This window comes from Procambarus clarkii, chromosome 59 (genome assembly GCF_040958095.1).
Source record: "Procambarus clarkii isolate CNS0578487 chromosome 59, FALCON_Pclarkii_2.0, whole genome shotgun sequence".
Taxonomy (NCBI): Eukaryota; Metazoa; Arthropoda; class Malacostraca; order Decapoda; family Cambaridae; genus Procambarus; species Procambarus clarkii.
Genome location: NC_091208.1, coordinates 18,942,540 through 18,958,803, shown reverse-complemented (window position 1 = coordinate 18,958,803; position 16,264 = coordinate 18,942,540). Strand labels below are relative to the sequence as shown.

The 16,264-nt window shown below is 49.2% G+C and overlaps 1 protein-coding gene across 1 annotated transcript in view; it reads left to right on the top strand.

The window, feature by feature from the left end:
* The window catches only part of LOC123768120 (titin), a 212,002-nt gene that overhangs the window by 155,691 nt on the left and 40,047 nt on the right, over positions 1-16,264 (top strand). The window contains 1 exon segment of the mRNA XM_069306921.1: positions 8,977-9,051. Within this exon segment, the coding sequence (XP_069163022.1) occupies positions 8,977-9,051 (75 nt within the window).

Below are 16,264 nucleotides of genomic sequence, written 5' to 3'. Positions count from 1 at the left end.
TACGCCCACTACCCTGCTTCTAGGGCACGCGCCCGCCCACGCCACCACCCACGCCTCCACACGCGGTCATGCGGACGTTTCTGTACCAGCCTGAAGCTGCTGATGCTAAGCTTTGCTGCCCTAAGGCAAATGTCTCTCTCAGCATATTTCTTATTTACATCTGCGTGTGGCAGCTGTACTCCTGCATCCCCCCCCCCCTCCCCTGTGCATCTGTTCATCTCCTGCCCCTGTACAGCTGTTCATATCCTGCCCCCCTGTACAGCTGTTCCCGCCCCCAACGCACACAGGAAGCAGCCCGTAGCAGCTGTCTATCTCCCAGGTACCTATTTACTGCTAGGTAACAGGGGCATTAGGGTGAAAGAAACTATGCCCATTTGTTTTTTCCGCCATCATCGGGGATCGAACCCGGACCCTAGGATTATGAGTCCCAAGCGCTGTCCACTCAGCCACAGGGGGGGCTGTGGAAATCAGATACCCCACCTTCGTGGGTGTCTGATTTTCACCTGTGATACTGACAAATGTGTTTTCTAGTGTGTATGTATATCTGTGTATATATATTTTACAGAGTGTGTATTAATGTGTGTGTATCACGGAATGTGTATTGCAAATCGGTGTATATATTTTACAGCGTGTGTTAATGTGTGTGTATCACGGAATGTGTATTACAAATCGGTGTATGAATGTGGAGTGTATTTCTGTATGGTGTGGCATTAGTGGCTCTCATTAGAGCATACAAGTCTATGATTGTATAAGTTTAATAATGATGCCACCAGCCCTTTGATGCTAAGAGTGTCTCATCTGGCACTCTTGGCACCGACCTCCAGGCTTCTCGCACCCAGCTCTGGTAACTCCCCCTCCCCTGCCCCCCCCTGGGGGTGTGTGTGAGGGGGAGGGGGAGGAGGTGTAGACTGTATACTCACCTATGTATACCTGTAAGATGGTGAATTAGTTAACTCGTTGGTTGTCTAATACGGTAATAGAACGCTTTCTAACATCTCTTATGACTCAATTGAGTTTTTAATCTTCATTCTGTCCTCTTATTTAGTGTGAACATTTCCTCTTTTTCCACACTGTTAGTCCCCTCAAATTTTGTATGTCTTTGTCATGTCTCCTCTCTACTCTGTTTTCTAGTGTCGTCAGGTGTAGTTCTTTTTAGTCCCTCTTCGTAGCCCGTCCTTCTCAATTCTGGGACGAGCCTCGTCGCAAACCTTCTTTTATCTTCTTGAGATGATTTCGGGGCTTAGCGTCCCCGCGGCCCGGTCCTTGACCAGGCCTCCTTTTTGTTACCTCCCCTTCCCTGGAAGGCAACCCGTAGCAGCTGTCTAACTCCCAGGTACCTACTTACTGCTAGGCGAACAGGTGCATCAGGGATGAAAGGATATTTTTGCCCATTTGTCTTAGCCTCCACCGGGTATCGAACCAGGAAATTCTGTACAGACCCAGCTGTACAGTACCAGCTGTACAGTACCAGCTGTACAGACCCAGCTGTACAGAACCAGCTGTACAGAACCAGCTGTACAGTACCAGCTGCACAGAGCCAGCTGCACAGAGCCAGCTGTACAGAACCAGCTGTACAGAACCAGCTGTACAGCACCAACTGTACAGAACCAGCTGTACAGAACCAGCTGTACAGTACCAGCTGTACAGCACCAGCTGTACAGTACCAGCTGTACAGTACCAGCTGTACAGTGCCAGCTGTACAGTGCCAGCTGTACAGAGCCAGCTGTACAGACCCAGCTGTACAGAGCCAGCTGTACAGACCCAGCTGTACAGTACCAGCTGTACAGTACCAGCTGTACAGTACCAGCTGTACAGACCCAGCTGTACAGTACCAGCTGTACAGTACCAGCTGTACAGTACCAGCTGTACAGTACCAGCTGTACAGACCCAGCTGTACAGCACCAGCTGTACAGGACCAGCTGTACAGTACCAGCTGTACAGCACCAGCTGTATAGTACCAGCTGTACAGAACCAGCTGTACAGTACCAGCTGTACAGCACCAGCTGTACAGAGCCAGCTGTACAGAACCAGCTGTACAGTACCAGCTGTACAGAGCCAGCTGTACAGAACCAACTGTACAGAACCAGCTGTACAGAACCAGCTGTACAGACCCAGCTGTACAGACCCAGCTGTACAGACCCAGCTGTACAGACCCAGCTGTACAGACCCAGCTGTACAGACCCAGCTGTACAGAACCAGCTGTACAGAACCAGCTGTACAGACCCAGCTGTACAGAACCAGCTGTACAGTACCAGCTGTACAGACCCAGCTGTACAGACCCAGCTGTACAGAACCAGCTGTACAGAACCAGCTGTACAGACCCAGCTGTACAGTACCAGCTGTAGAACCGAAAGTAGAACGTAGAAAAAAGTAGAACGAAAGAGAGAGAGAGAGAGAGAGAGAGAGAGAGAGAGAGAGAGAGAGAGAGAGAGAGAGAGAGAGAGAGAGAGAGAGTGTGAGAGTGGAGGAAGTACGACAACAATGCTTGGATGAGGCATTCCCCTCCCCCCCCCCAATCACTTGAACACCTGTGGCACTGTTCACCTGGGTGCCAGTGCCTCCACGGTACCCCCAGTACTCCACGGTACCCCCAGTACTCCACCAGGTACCCCCAGTACTCCACCAGACCTCATTTGACACCGTTTTTTTGGTCCGTAAATGTGCTGATTCGTAGGCACCGTGTCATGAATGCCCCTGAGGCCACGCTCTCACGATATGACAGTCATGACGCCACATTGTCATGAGGTGACACTTGTCATGAGGCTCCGGTGATGGTATTGACATGACAGCCGTTGTGTCTGTTGGTGAAGGTGTTCAGGTTACTAATTACTCAGGTATTTTCTCAGGGGAGAAGTGACGATCTGGCAACACTGTTGCGTGATGATCTTGGAACACGTGTTGACGACATAAACAATAACATCGGTAATGGCGGCAACACTGTTATTGTTGTCATACACTTCTATGACAACAATAACACACCAGATATCTTAAGGCAACACCTGTGACACCAGATATCTAAGGCAACACCTGTGACACCAGATATCTAAGGCAACACCTGTGACACCAGATATCTAAGGCAACACCTGTGACACCAGATATCTAAGGCAACACCTGTGACACCAGATATCTAAGGCAACACCTGTGACACCAGATATCTAAGGCAACACCTGTGGCACCAGATATCCAAGACAACACCTGTGGCACCAGATATCCAAGACAACACCTGTGGCACCAGATATCTTAATTAAGGCAATACCTGTGGCACCAGATATCCAAGACAACACCTGTGGCCCTGATATCCAAGACAACACCTGTGACACCAGATATCCAAGACAACACCTGTGGCACCGGATATCCAAGACAACACCTGTGACACCAGATATCCAAGACAACACCTGTGACACCAGATATCCAAGACAACACCTGTGACACCAGATATCCAAGACAACACCTGTGACACCAGATATCCAAGACAAGACCTGTGACACCAGATATCCAAGACAACACCTGTGACACCAGATATCCAAGACAACACCTGTGACACCAGATATCCAAGACAACACCTGTGACACCAGATATCCAAGACAACACCTGTGACACCAGATATCTAAGACAACACCCCTGACACCAGATATCCAAGACAACACCTACACGTTACCAAGTAGCCCGTCTCCTCGAGCTCCCGGAACGACCAAATTACGGGGTACTAAAAACACAAACCCAAGCCACCCACCTAACATAACCAATCAACGCATAGAAAACGTTGATATTTGCGAGTCAATTTGCGTTCTCTCATATTATTTGAGAGTGAGTGTGAGGTGGGCACTCAACATAGTGTTATTAATGGGGGAGGCATGCGGAAGTGGTTGGGCAGGAAGTGTGGCATGTAGTATGCCCCGCAGGTGGCAGTCATAACGGCTAGGGGGGCGTCGACCCCCGCCCGCCATGACGGCGTGACAGTTGTCGTATGACTTGCAGGTCTTGTGTGTCATAATACATCTGGCATCGTACCTTACTCTGCCGCCACAGTGTTGCCGTTATTACTGGTGTTGGTGTACAGTGTTGCCGTTGTTACTGGTGGTGGTGTACAGTGTTGCCGTTATTACTGGTGTTGGTGTACAGTGTTGCCGTTATTACTGGTGGTGGTGTACAGTGTTGCCGTTATTACTGGTGGTGGTGTACAGTGTTGCCGTTATTACTGGTGTTGGTGTACAGTGTTGCCGTTATTACTGGTGTTGGTGTACAGTGTTGCTGTTATTACTGGTGTTGTGGGGGTGTACAGTGTTGCCGTTATTACTGGTGGTGGTGTACAGTGGTGCCGTTATTACTGGTGGTGGTGTACAGTGTTGCCGTTATTACTGGTGTTGGTGTACAGTGTTGCCGTTATTACTGGTGTTGGTGTACAGTGTTGCCGTTATTACTGGTGTTGTGGGGGTGTACAGTGTTGCCGTTATTACTGATGGTGGTGTACAGTGTTGCCGTTATTACTGGTGTTGGTGTACAGTGTTGCCGTTATTACTGGTGTTGTGGGGGTGTACAGTGTTGCCGTTATTACTGATGGTGGTGTACAGTGTTGCCGTTATTACTGGTGTTGGTGTACAGTGTTGCCGTTATTACTGGTGTTGTGGGGGTGTACAGTGTTGCCGTTATTACTGGTGTTGTGGGGGTGTACAGTGTTGCCGTTATTACTGGATATATATATATATATATATATATATATATATATATATATATATATATATATATATATATATATATATATATATATATATATAATATGGAGGGTGTTTGTTGGCCGGATATTGGTGTATTTGGTGGCCGGATGTTGGGTGTTTGGTGGCCGGATATTGGTGTATTTGGTGGCCGGATATTGGTGTATTTGGTGGCCGGATATTGGTGTATTTGGTGGCCGGATATTGGTGTATTTGGTGGCCGGATATTGGTGTATTTGGTGCCTGGATATTGGGGATATTTGGTGGCCGGATGTTGGGTGTTTGGTGGCCGGATATTGGGTGTTAGATGGCCGGATATTGGTTGTTAGATGGCCGGATATTGGTGTATTTTGGTGGCCGGATATTGAGTGTTTGGTGGCCGGATATTGGTGTATTTGGTGGCCGGATATGGAGTGTTTGGTGGCCGGATATTGGTGTATTTGGTGGCCGGATATTGGTGTATTTGGTGGCCGGATATTGAGTGTTTGCTGTGGGTGCCATATATAGTGATGATGGAGGGAAGAGAGTAGTTGGCACTGGCACCTTTGAGTATTGGCCAGTCCTGGCTCGACCTCCCCCACGCACGCACGCACGCACGCACGGGTCGAGCTTGAATGGTCCCCAAGCCAACGTGTATCAGAACCTGGCTGACCGGGGTTCGAATCCTTCAAGGTGGGGGGGGGGGGCGTCAAGAGTTTTCTGATGGCTTGACGCATCTACCTTGCGTTGATTTCGGGAATCGGCGTTCCCCGCGGCGCGGTCTCTGACCAGGACTGCTAGGAGAACTACCAGGAGAAAGCGCCAACTATATAGCACTGGGAAGGGGGTCAGGATAAGGATCTGGGATGGGACGGGGGGAAAGGAATTGTGAATTCTCCGCCACAATCTGCCTTTGCCCATCTTCATCCATGCATAATAGGATCTTGTATGTCGTGAGCATGTGTGGGTATCTCCTACAAGCTGAGGGCTCTCAGAGAGAGAGAGAGAGAGAGAGAGAGAGAGAGAGAGAGAGAGAGAGAGAGAGAGAGAGAGAAAGAGAAAGAGAGTGGTTGTGCGGAGAGTGAACAAGTTGGGCTTGGAACCTCTCTGCATGCTCACCACGCCAGCCCTCAACTGCTTTTATTTTGGTCTAGCACCGTCGCTGCCTCCTCCTTCAAGACACAGCCACCTCCCCGCCACCTCTGCCCCCCATACTCACGCCTCCAACACAAAGGGGGGGGGGGGCGGCCTGGGAGGGGCGGGGGTTAGACATAATAGAAATGCTATACTACTGACGAAAATATCTTGCCATAATTCTTGCCTATATTGCGTGACCTTGTCAGGTGTAGGGGGCGGGGGGTGTTAGGGGATGGGGAGAGGGAGATACGAGGTTTGGGTAGGTGTGGGTAGGTGTGGGGGTGGTTTGGGGTGGTGTGGGTAGGTGTGGGGAAGTGTGGGGTGGTGTGGGTAGGTGTGGGGAAGTGTGGGGTGGTGTGGGGAAGTGTGGGGTGATGTGGGGAGGGTTGAAAGGGTTGGGGAGTGGGGAGGAGGAAGCTTCCTGTACTTCCCAATAAGCTTTACGAAATTACTTGCTTGTGTCAAGGCTCAATTAAGACCCCTTGACACTTCGGGGGTTGAGCTTCGGCTCTCTGGTCCCGCCTCTCAACTGTCAATCAACTGGTGTAGAGGTATCTGTTGAAACATTTACGGAGTTACAGTCAGTTAAGACTATGGGGGCATTTTTTAGGTTACAGTCAACTGTTGATTATTTATTAGGGTACAGTAGATTTTGGCCGTCCAATTAGGTCCAACTAAGACTGTGCTTCACTAGCGATTCGCCCGGGGTTCGTATCCTGGCCGGGGAGGATTGACTAGGCGCCAGTTCTTAAATGTAAATCTGTTCACCAAGCAGTGAACAGGTACCTGGGGCCAGATTCACGAAAGCACTTACGCAAGCACTTACGAACGTGTGCATCTTTCCTCAATCTTTGACGGCTTTGGTTACATTTATTAAACAGTTTACAAGCATGAAAACTTCCCATTCAACTGTTGTTATTGTTATAAACAGCCTCCTGGTGCTTCGGAGCTCATTAACTGTTCAATAATTGAAAACAAAGCCGCCAAAGATTGAGAAAAGATGTACAGGTTCGTAAGTGTTTGCGTAACTGCTTCGTGAATCTGGCCCCAGGTTCGTATACGATTTAACGGGTCGTATTTCGTGGATAATTACGATTTAAGGACCTGTCCGAAATGCTATGTGTGTGTTTGATCCATTTTTATTATTATTTCTGCCACAGACGTGGCCAGACATTTACAATGCTAACCAGCACATATATACATTTTCTTCTGTCCTCCATGGACAGGGTGAGAGATATGTTAATCATATTGTTCAGAGATTTTTTTTTAACAATCAACCACAGAAGGTGATTGTAGTGTTTTTAAAAAGCCAAGTTAACCTTCAAACATAAATACACAGATTTACGTCTGCCCTACATAAACTGTGTTTGAGGTGTATTTTTACATAGTTTTACGATTTACATGTGCATTTACATGTGCATTTACATGTGCATTTTAACATGTGCATTTACAAAAGTGAAATGCAATTCTGATCAGCTTTCACATATCCTTGTATACAAATATACATACATATACATGTATGCACACATATACATGCACATATCCACATATATGTATACATTCACCTAGGTCTTCTATGTTGATAGAGTAAGATAGCTTGTGTGTGTGTGAGTGTGTGTGTAAGATTAATCTCTGAGCATGTCACAGGCGTCCATGATATAACCCATAATGGCGTGCTACAGAATGTGCTATCGTTGAATACAGAATTTATCGGCGGTCACCAGCTCAGTTTTGTGTATCGGAGCTGTTGACGCGAGAGTGTAACTCATATCCCTTAAAGTCTACCTCTGAAAAAGGGGAATATTAAAGAAAATGGGTTTTGCTGAGAAACAAAGAAAATTGAAGTGGCACAGATTAGGAGTGACTAATTAAATATATATGTGCTGTTTCTTTGGGTTTCACAGATGCCTATGGTTGGGGACAGGAAGCCTGTTAGGGGTTAGAGAGATTCCCCTCCCCCCCTCCTCCCCAAGACTAACGACCCATGCAACCCACAATAGTTGCCTAACTCTCAGTTACAGGCATTAGATGTAAGGAAAATATCAAAACATGACTTGTTTTGATATTCGCTGGAATCATTTGCAATTTGCTGGAATGGGCCCGAGTTCGCTGGAATCGAACTCGGGCCCATTCAGTTGTAAACCGACTGCCCACATATATATGTACGTACTGGGCGAGCTTCAGCTCTTGGGGTCTCGCTTTAAGCCGCCAGTCTCGTAAGGTCTTTTCTTTGTAGTGGTGTCAGGTGGCAGCACGTCTTAAAGCCTCGTTGTTCTCAGAACACGAACCTGTAATCACTAATTGAGAGCTCAGAGGCGGTCAGTGAGAGACAGAACGGTGCTTATAAGAGGCGCGCTCTTCTTTCCTCAGGCGCCGGATTCACGAAGTAGTCATTCTACCACTTACGAGAGTAATTACCCCTTTATCTCCATCTTGGCGGCTATGATGGGATTTAAGAGACAGTTTACGAGCTGGAGGAGTTCGTAAGAGGACCCATTAGGCACCCACCTACGCACCCACCCCACCCACTCATCCCTATCCACGAGTGAGACCTACAATAGGAAATAACAACTTCACATCAAAGAATCCGAAGTTACGTGTTCCCAAGAGCCTCTCTGGTCCTGCCCATTTTCTTCCTCCCAAACATCTACTTTAGTCCCCCATCTCCTCTATCTTTCCCGGTCTCTATCTCTTCCGTTTTCTTTCTTTTCCCATCTATATTTTCTTGTCTTGAAAATTAATATATATCAATTGTGAGAAATTGTTGCTGCTGTATTTATTAATATTGTTGCTATTGTGAGATTACTGTTGTTGTATTACTATACAGTATACAGTGGTTGTATGAATAATTACCATTGTGGCATTTAATAGCCTCATATATGTTTTAGTCAGTATTATTTCTAATATACTTGTTATATGTCGGAATATATCATTATATGTATTGGATTAGCGTGTGTATATATGTATATTTATTTATATATATTTATATATATACATTAGGTACATTGGGATTGTGAGGATACATAGCATAGTAATTACATTCTTGTAAAGCCACTAGTACACGCAGCGTTTCGGGCAGATATACATATACCTGTGTATGTAGTGTATATATATATACATGTGTATAATATGTGTATGTATTCAACAGGACTCAGCAGAACAAGTTGTGGTGAGGGGCGTGAATATCACAGAGGTCACTGACGACTATAAATTAAACCAACTGGTGAGTACATCCACTTGCTTGAGTGCATACACTTGCTTGAGTGCATCCACTTGCTTGAGTACATCTATTTGATTGAGTGCATCCATTTGATTGAGTGCATCCATTTGATTGAGTGCATCCATGTGATTGAGTGCATCCATTTGATTGAGTGCATCCATTTGATTGAGTGCATCCTCTTGATTGAGTGCATCCATTTGAGTGCATCCATTTGATTGAGTGCATCCATTTGAGTGCATCCATTTGATTGAGTGCATCCATTTGAGTGCATCCATTTGATTGAGTGCATCCATTTGATTGAGTGCATCCACTTGCTTGAATACATCCATTTGACTAATTAATTAACCGTATTTGAGTACATTCATTTGCTTGAGTACATGCCTGAGTAGGCACTCTTGGCACATTACCTACACATTTGCTGGAGTACACAGCCTCATAGGCCTACCACTTGCCTTGGTGTTGGGGGAGGGAAGGGAACTATCAGGGGGGGGGGGAAAGCGGCAAGCCATTTTGGCTATATAGCACTGGGAAGGGGCCAGGATAACGCTTTGGGATGGGACGGGGGAAAGGAATGGTGCCCAACCACTTGTGGACGGTCGCGGGGATTGAACGCCGATCTGCATGAAGCGAGGCCGTCGCTCTATCGTCTAATGCAAGTGGTTGGGCTCGAGGTGTAGTTTCTTGTTGTTGGTTTGGGGATATTACTGTCCTGGCTACCATAGGAAGATATCTTATCTTGAGATGATTTCGGGGCTTAGCGTCCCCGCGGCTCGGTCCTCGACCAGACCTCCTTTTTGTTACACATCCCCCAGGAAGCAGCCCGTAGCTGCTGTCCAACTCCCAGGTACCTATTTACTGCTAGGTGAACACGGGGCATCAGGGGGAAAGAAAATCTGCTCATTTGTTTCCGCCTCCACCGGGGATCAAACCCGGAACCTCAATGACTACGAATCCCGAGCGCTGCCCACTCAGCCATCAGGCCCCCCTAAAGCTGAATCTCCATAGACAGCTTCAGGGAAACACACACACACAAACAAACCACACATAACACCACCGCTCACACACGTGTGTGTGTTATATTTAAAGCCCAACATGTTAAGGCCTTAGTGATGGTGGTGGATGTCTCCAAAGATGTTCACACGACCACCAGCAGGGGGCTGGAGATGACGGCCCCACACCAGAATAGTCACACAGCTGGCTTATTCTGCTCTCTTGTCTTGGGAGATGTGAGATGGCTTAGTATAGCCATCTTGATTACGTCGCTGTCTTGGCTGGTACCAGGGGGGGGGGGCTGTCAACCAGCTGTGGTGGTGCACCTGTCAACCAGCTGAGGTGGTGGTGCACCTGTCAACCAGCTGAGGTGGTGGTGCACCTGTGAATCAGCTGAGGTGGTGGTGCACCTGTCAACCAGCTGGGGGGAGGGGGACCTGTCAATCAGCTAGTGGTGGTGCACCTGTCAACCAGCTGAGGTGGTGGTGCACCTGTCAACCAGCTGAGGTGGTGGTGCACCTGTCAATCAGCTGAGGTGGTGGTGCACCTGTCAACCAGCTGAGGTGGTGCACCTGTAAACCAGCTGGTGGTGGTGCACCTGTCAACCAGCTGAGGTGGTGGTGCACCTGTCAACCAGCTGAGGTGGTGGTGCACCTGTCAATCAGCTGAGGTGGTGGTGCACCTGTCAACCAGCTGAGGTGGTGCACCTGTAAACCAGCTGGGGTGGTGCACCTGTCAACCAGCTGGTGGTGGTGCACCTGTCAACCAGCTGGTGGTGGTGCACCTGTCAACCAGCTGGTGGTGGTACACCTGTCAACCAGCTGGGGTGGTGCACCTGTCAACCAGCTGGTGGTGGTGCACCTGTCAACCAGCTGGTGGTGGTGCACCTGTCAACCAGCTGGGGTGGTGCACCTGTCAACCAGCTGGGGTGGTGCACCTGTCAACCAGCTGGGGTGGTGCACCTGTCAACCAGCTGGGGTGGTGCACCTGTCAACCAGCTGTGGTGGTGCACCTGTCAACCAGCTGGGGTGGTGCACCTGTCAACCAGCTGGGGTGGTGCACCTGTCAACCAGCTGGGGTGGTGCACCTGTCAACCAGCTGGGGTGGTGCACCTGTCAACCAGCTGTGGTGGTGCACCTGTCAACCAGCTGGGGTGGTGCACCTGTCAACCAGCTGGGGTGGTGCACCTGTCAACCAGCTGGGGTGGTGCACCTGTCAACCAGCTGGGGTGGTGCACCTGTCAACCAGCTGGTGGTGGTGCACCTGACTGATGCTGTAGCTGTCATACCTGACTGATGCTGAAGCTGTCATAGCTGACTGATGCTGGAGCTGTTATACCTGACTAATGCTGGAGCTGTCATACCTGACTGATGCTGGAGCTGTCATACTTGACTGATGCTGGAGCTGTCATACTTGACTGATGCTGGAGCTGTCATACCTGACTGATGCTGGAGCTGTCATACTTGACTGATGCTGGAGCTGTCATACCTGACTGATGCTGGAGCTGTCATACTTGACTGATGCTGGAGCTGTCATACCTGACTGATGCTGGAGCTGTCATACTTGACTGATGCTGGAGCTGTCATACCTGACTGATGCTGGAGCTGTCATACCTGACTGATGCTGGAGCTGTCATACCTGACTGACCCTGAAGTTGATCAAACACACACACACACACACACACACACACACACACACACACACACACACACACACACACAATTAGCAGTGAGATGCGTACAGTCACCCTGTTGAGTATCGAGTGGGTCTATGACTCACAGGATGCCACAACCCCCTCCCTCCCCCACCTAGGTGGCACAGGTGGCACCTCTGGCACAGCTGACACAGCTGGCACCTCTGACACAGCTGGCACCTCTGACACAGGTGGTGACAGAGTAGGTCAGGTTGTGCAGTAATTGAGGTGATTGGTAGGTAGTTATAGGATTACGGTAGTTAGGTTATCTTGCCCTGTTATCCGTCTTCCAGCTGTTGCCGCGGTTCTCATGGCCCAAAACGACCTGTTATCATAGTCCTGTTGTCATATCACCATCCGTTATCTTGGGTTATTTTGTCATTCTCCTGTTTCATTTCTCCTTCCTGTTTCCTGCTCTCTCCCGTTGTACCATCCCACCTCCTGTTGTCTATTCCCGTTTGCCTCTCCCCCCCTTCTGTTGTCGGTGGCAACGACCCGTTGTCAATGGTTAGTCCACCGTTGACAGGCGCCTCGTCTGACCTTGGGTCGAACCCCATGACATCCGATGGCGTTTTGGCGGTTCGCGAGGGTGATAACTGGAACGGAGGCAGTTATCAGGGGGGAAAGCGCCAAGCCATTACGACTATATAGCACTGGGAAGGGGCCAGGATAAGGATTTGGGATGGGACGGAGGGGAGAAGGAATGGTGCCCAACCACTTGTGGACCGTCGGGGATTGAACGCCGACCTGCATGACGCGAGACCAAAGTGGTGATTTCTGATTGTAAGGGGGGGGGGGGGGGGAATTGGGGGAACAAGAGGGGGGGGGTGGCTTCAGGTTTGGCAGCGTCTGTACATGTTCTAGGAACCATTGGTTTAGAGGCCCTTCTTCCGCATGGCACAGTGCCAGGCACCGGCCCTGTGTGCTGGCCTCACACCAGTCATCATGTCTCATCGTTACACTCCCCCCCCCAGCTCTCTCTCTCTCTCTCTCTCTCTCTCTCTCTCTCTCTCTCTCTCTCTCTCTCTCTCTCTCTCTCTCTCTCTCTCTCTCTCTCTCTCTCTCTCTCTCTCTCTCTCTCTCTCTCTCTCCTCTCCCGCCTGTGTCTAGCACCTGTGTTGGTGTCGAGGTGGAGGGAGGAGCCGTGTGGGTGAGGCTCCTCCCGTGAGGTGTGCACCACGGGTGGCCAGGGCTGTGGGCAGGTGCCAGGGGTGGGCAGGGCTGTGGGCAGGTGCCACGAGTGGGTGGGGCTGAGGTGCAGGTGCCACGGGTGGGCGTGCGTCCGTGGGTGGGGCTGAGGGGCAGGTGCCACGGGTGGGCGTGCGTCCGTGGGTGGGGCTGAGGGGCAGGTGCCACGGGTGGGCGTGCGTCAGTGGGTGGGGCTGAGGGGCAGGTGCCACGGGTGGGCGTGCGTCAGTGGGTGGGGCTGAGAGGCAGGTGCCACTACAGGTGAGTGCCACCCATCTGGCACTCTCACAATAGCTCTGGCTACCGTACTGAGAACACTGCCGCTGCCCACCGCTGCTGGGGATGGCTGCCCACCGTGCCCTCCCCACACACATGTAGTGCCCACACCTCCAAACACCCCCCCTTTCCCCCCCTCACACCCCTCCTCCTCCACACGTGGGGCCCACCCACCACTCCGGCATCACTCCTGCATTGTTAACAACCCGCAAGGCTAGCGGTGCCACGGCCCAGCCAGCCAGCCAGCCAGCTGGCCCCCGCCACCACCAGTGCCAGGCACCACTAGCGTCCACCATCGGTGTAATACTAAGTGCCGGGAAACACTTATCAGTGACCGCCAGTGCTGACACCACAGTGAAACACAAGTGTAATCTATGCATCGATCGCCGGCGCAACCCAAGTGCTGATCAACAGCTCTTCAGAAACACCTACCCGTCCATCCCTTCCCCGGCAAGAACCACCCGGCCGCCTCCGCACTCTTACTCGCTGGAAACTAGCTGTTAACTCGCTGGAAACTCGCGGTTAACTCGCTGGAAACTCGCTAGAAACTGGAAAGATGGAAAGCTTCGTGCGGGCCATTATAGACGGGTTCCTGGACTCCGGCGCCGTCCCTACCCTCACTGCTGCTACGGTATTTCCACTCCTCTTGCTCCTTCGCTAGGAGTGTTGTGCTTTTGGTGGCCCCCTCCTCCTCCTGTGACGTCGTGTGGCGCCTCTGTCGGCATGCTCAATCCGTTGTTGTACCTAGTAAGTCATGGGAGCTCTTTCATAGGATCTGTTGTACCTAGTAAGTCATGGGAGCTCTTTAATAGGATCTGTTGTACCTAGTAAGTCATGGGAGCTCTTTCATAGGATCTGTTGTACCTAGTAAGTCATGGGAGCTCTTTAATAGGATCTGTTGTACCTAGTAAGTCATGGGAGCTCTTTCATAGGATCTGTTGTACCTAGTAAGTCATGGGAGCTCTTTCATAGGATCTGTTGTACCTAGTAAGTCATGGGAGCTCTTTAATAGGATCTGTTGTACCTAGTAAGTCATGGGAGCTCTTTCATAGGATCTGTTGTACCTAGTAAGTCATGGGAGCTCTTTAATAGGATCTGTTGTACCTAGTAAGTCATGGGAGCTCTTTCATAGGATCTGTTGTACCTAGTAAGTCATGGGAGCTCTTTCATAGGATCTACACCGACGGTTGCTCAAAGACCTAACTTTAGAGAGTTGATTCATTTTTAGGTGTAGAGCGGCCAGTTGTGGTGTGTTTCTTGGGCATGTGGGTGGGTATGGTTAAGCGTATGGTTGGCTTTTTGGTGTGTGTGGGTGTTTTCCCCTTGCTCCCCAGTGTTCCATGTGTGGTATATGCGTCAGGGAGTCCTGCATGTTTGGTGTGTGTGGGGGGGAGAGAGAGAGAGAGAGAGAGAGAGAGAGAGAGAGAGAGAGAGAGAGAGAGAGAGAGAGAGAGAGAGAGAGAGAGAGAGAGAGAGAGAGAGATAGATATAGATAGATAGATAGATAGATAGATAGATAGATAGATAGATAGATAGATAGATAGATAGATAGATCCGTGTCTCAAAACTCTTGTTGTCGTTCAGGTTCACGTTGATTTGAAGCGAAATATGTGAAATAATGCATGTCCCTGTATTTGTGGTTCCCCTTTCAATCTCTCATTCCATTTCCCCTCTCTATCCATCCCCCCATCCCATGTGCCGTATGTGTTCAGCAACCTGTGTGTTTACTAGTTGTGTTTTGCGGGGGTTGAGCTTTGCTCTTTCGGCCCGCCTCTCAACTGTCAATCAACTCTTTACTAACTACTTTTTTTTTTCCACACACCACACACACACACACACCCCAGGAAGCAGCCCGTGACAGCTGACTAACTCCCAGGTACCTATTTACTGCTAGGTAACAGGGGCACTTAGGGTGAAAGAAACTTTGCCCATTTGTTTCTGCCTCGTGCGGGAATCGAACCCGCGCCACAGAATTACGAATCCTGCGCGCTATCCACCAGGCTACGAGGCCCCTGGGGCCTCGGACCCCTGGGTCCGACACATGTGTGTCGGACACATGTTGTTCTGGTAGATGTGGGGACGTCAGCACCCATTGTGTTACATGTTATTAATATTAGACTACATCCTAGAAATAAAATATGATTGATTAATACGGTTTAAATGTAGGTTCACTTCGTCCTAGTATCATTACCTTACACCTCCTTAGGCTGAACTCAAACAGCCCTGTAGTTGTCTGTAATCTTCTGTTTTCACATTTTTTTCTGTAGCTTTGCATGATCAGCAAATATTTATATTTACAAAGTTCATTCCTTCGAGGAGGTCATTCACAGAAATTAGGAACAGCAATGAATAAGAATAAAGAATACGTTATAAAGAATACGTTATGAATGGGTAAAGAATAAGGGTAAATGAATGGGTAAGACATGTCAAAATGCGACATGTCATTTTGGCATGTCACAACACTCCCCAATAGGAAGAAAGCCCGCTGGGTTGTTCATCCTGTCACTTGTACCCAGACGCGGCTTGGACCTGCTTAACTGTCTCAAGTGGACACACTGTCAAACAAGGGATTAACATCTTTACAGCTCTCAAATTTACGCTATGTGGGGATAACAAATTTACGCTATCTACGCTAGATATGTTTATCTTACATCTTCATCTTTTAGATAAGGAAAAGTATTTCTGAAATCTTGTAATAAAACTCTTATTTAGCTTGTCAGGCATGAATTTCTGTCTAAATCCTTACTGCCTTTCCGTTACAAAGTTTACCCTTTCCGGGTGCTACATTATTATCATTGTGATTACTTACTGATTAATTAAATTACTCTTGCATTACTCAGTGATGCAGATTTATAATAGTGTCTGCTGTCTGTCTCCATTTTCGTGCATTAGGACTACGTTTTCTTTGTTGCCGATTTCTGGGAGAACTCTGGTGATTGGTGGTGATGGCTGTTGTTGTTGTCATAGATTCAGCTACTCGGAACAAGTTCCAAGTAGCACGGGCTATGGTGAGCCCGTAACTTACCTGGCACAGGAGCGGGGCAAGTAGCACGGGCTACGGTGAGCCCG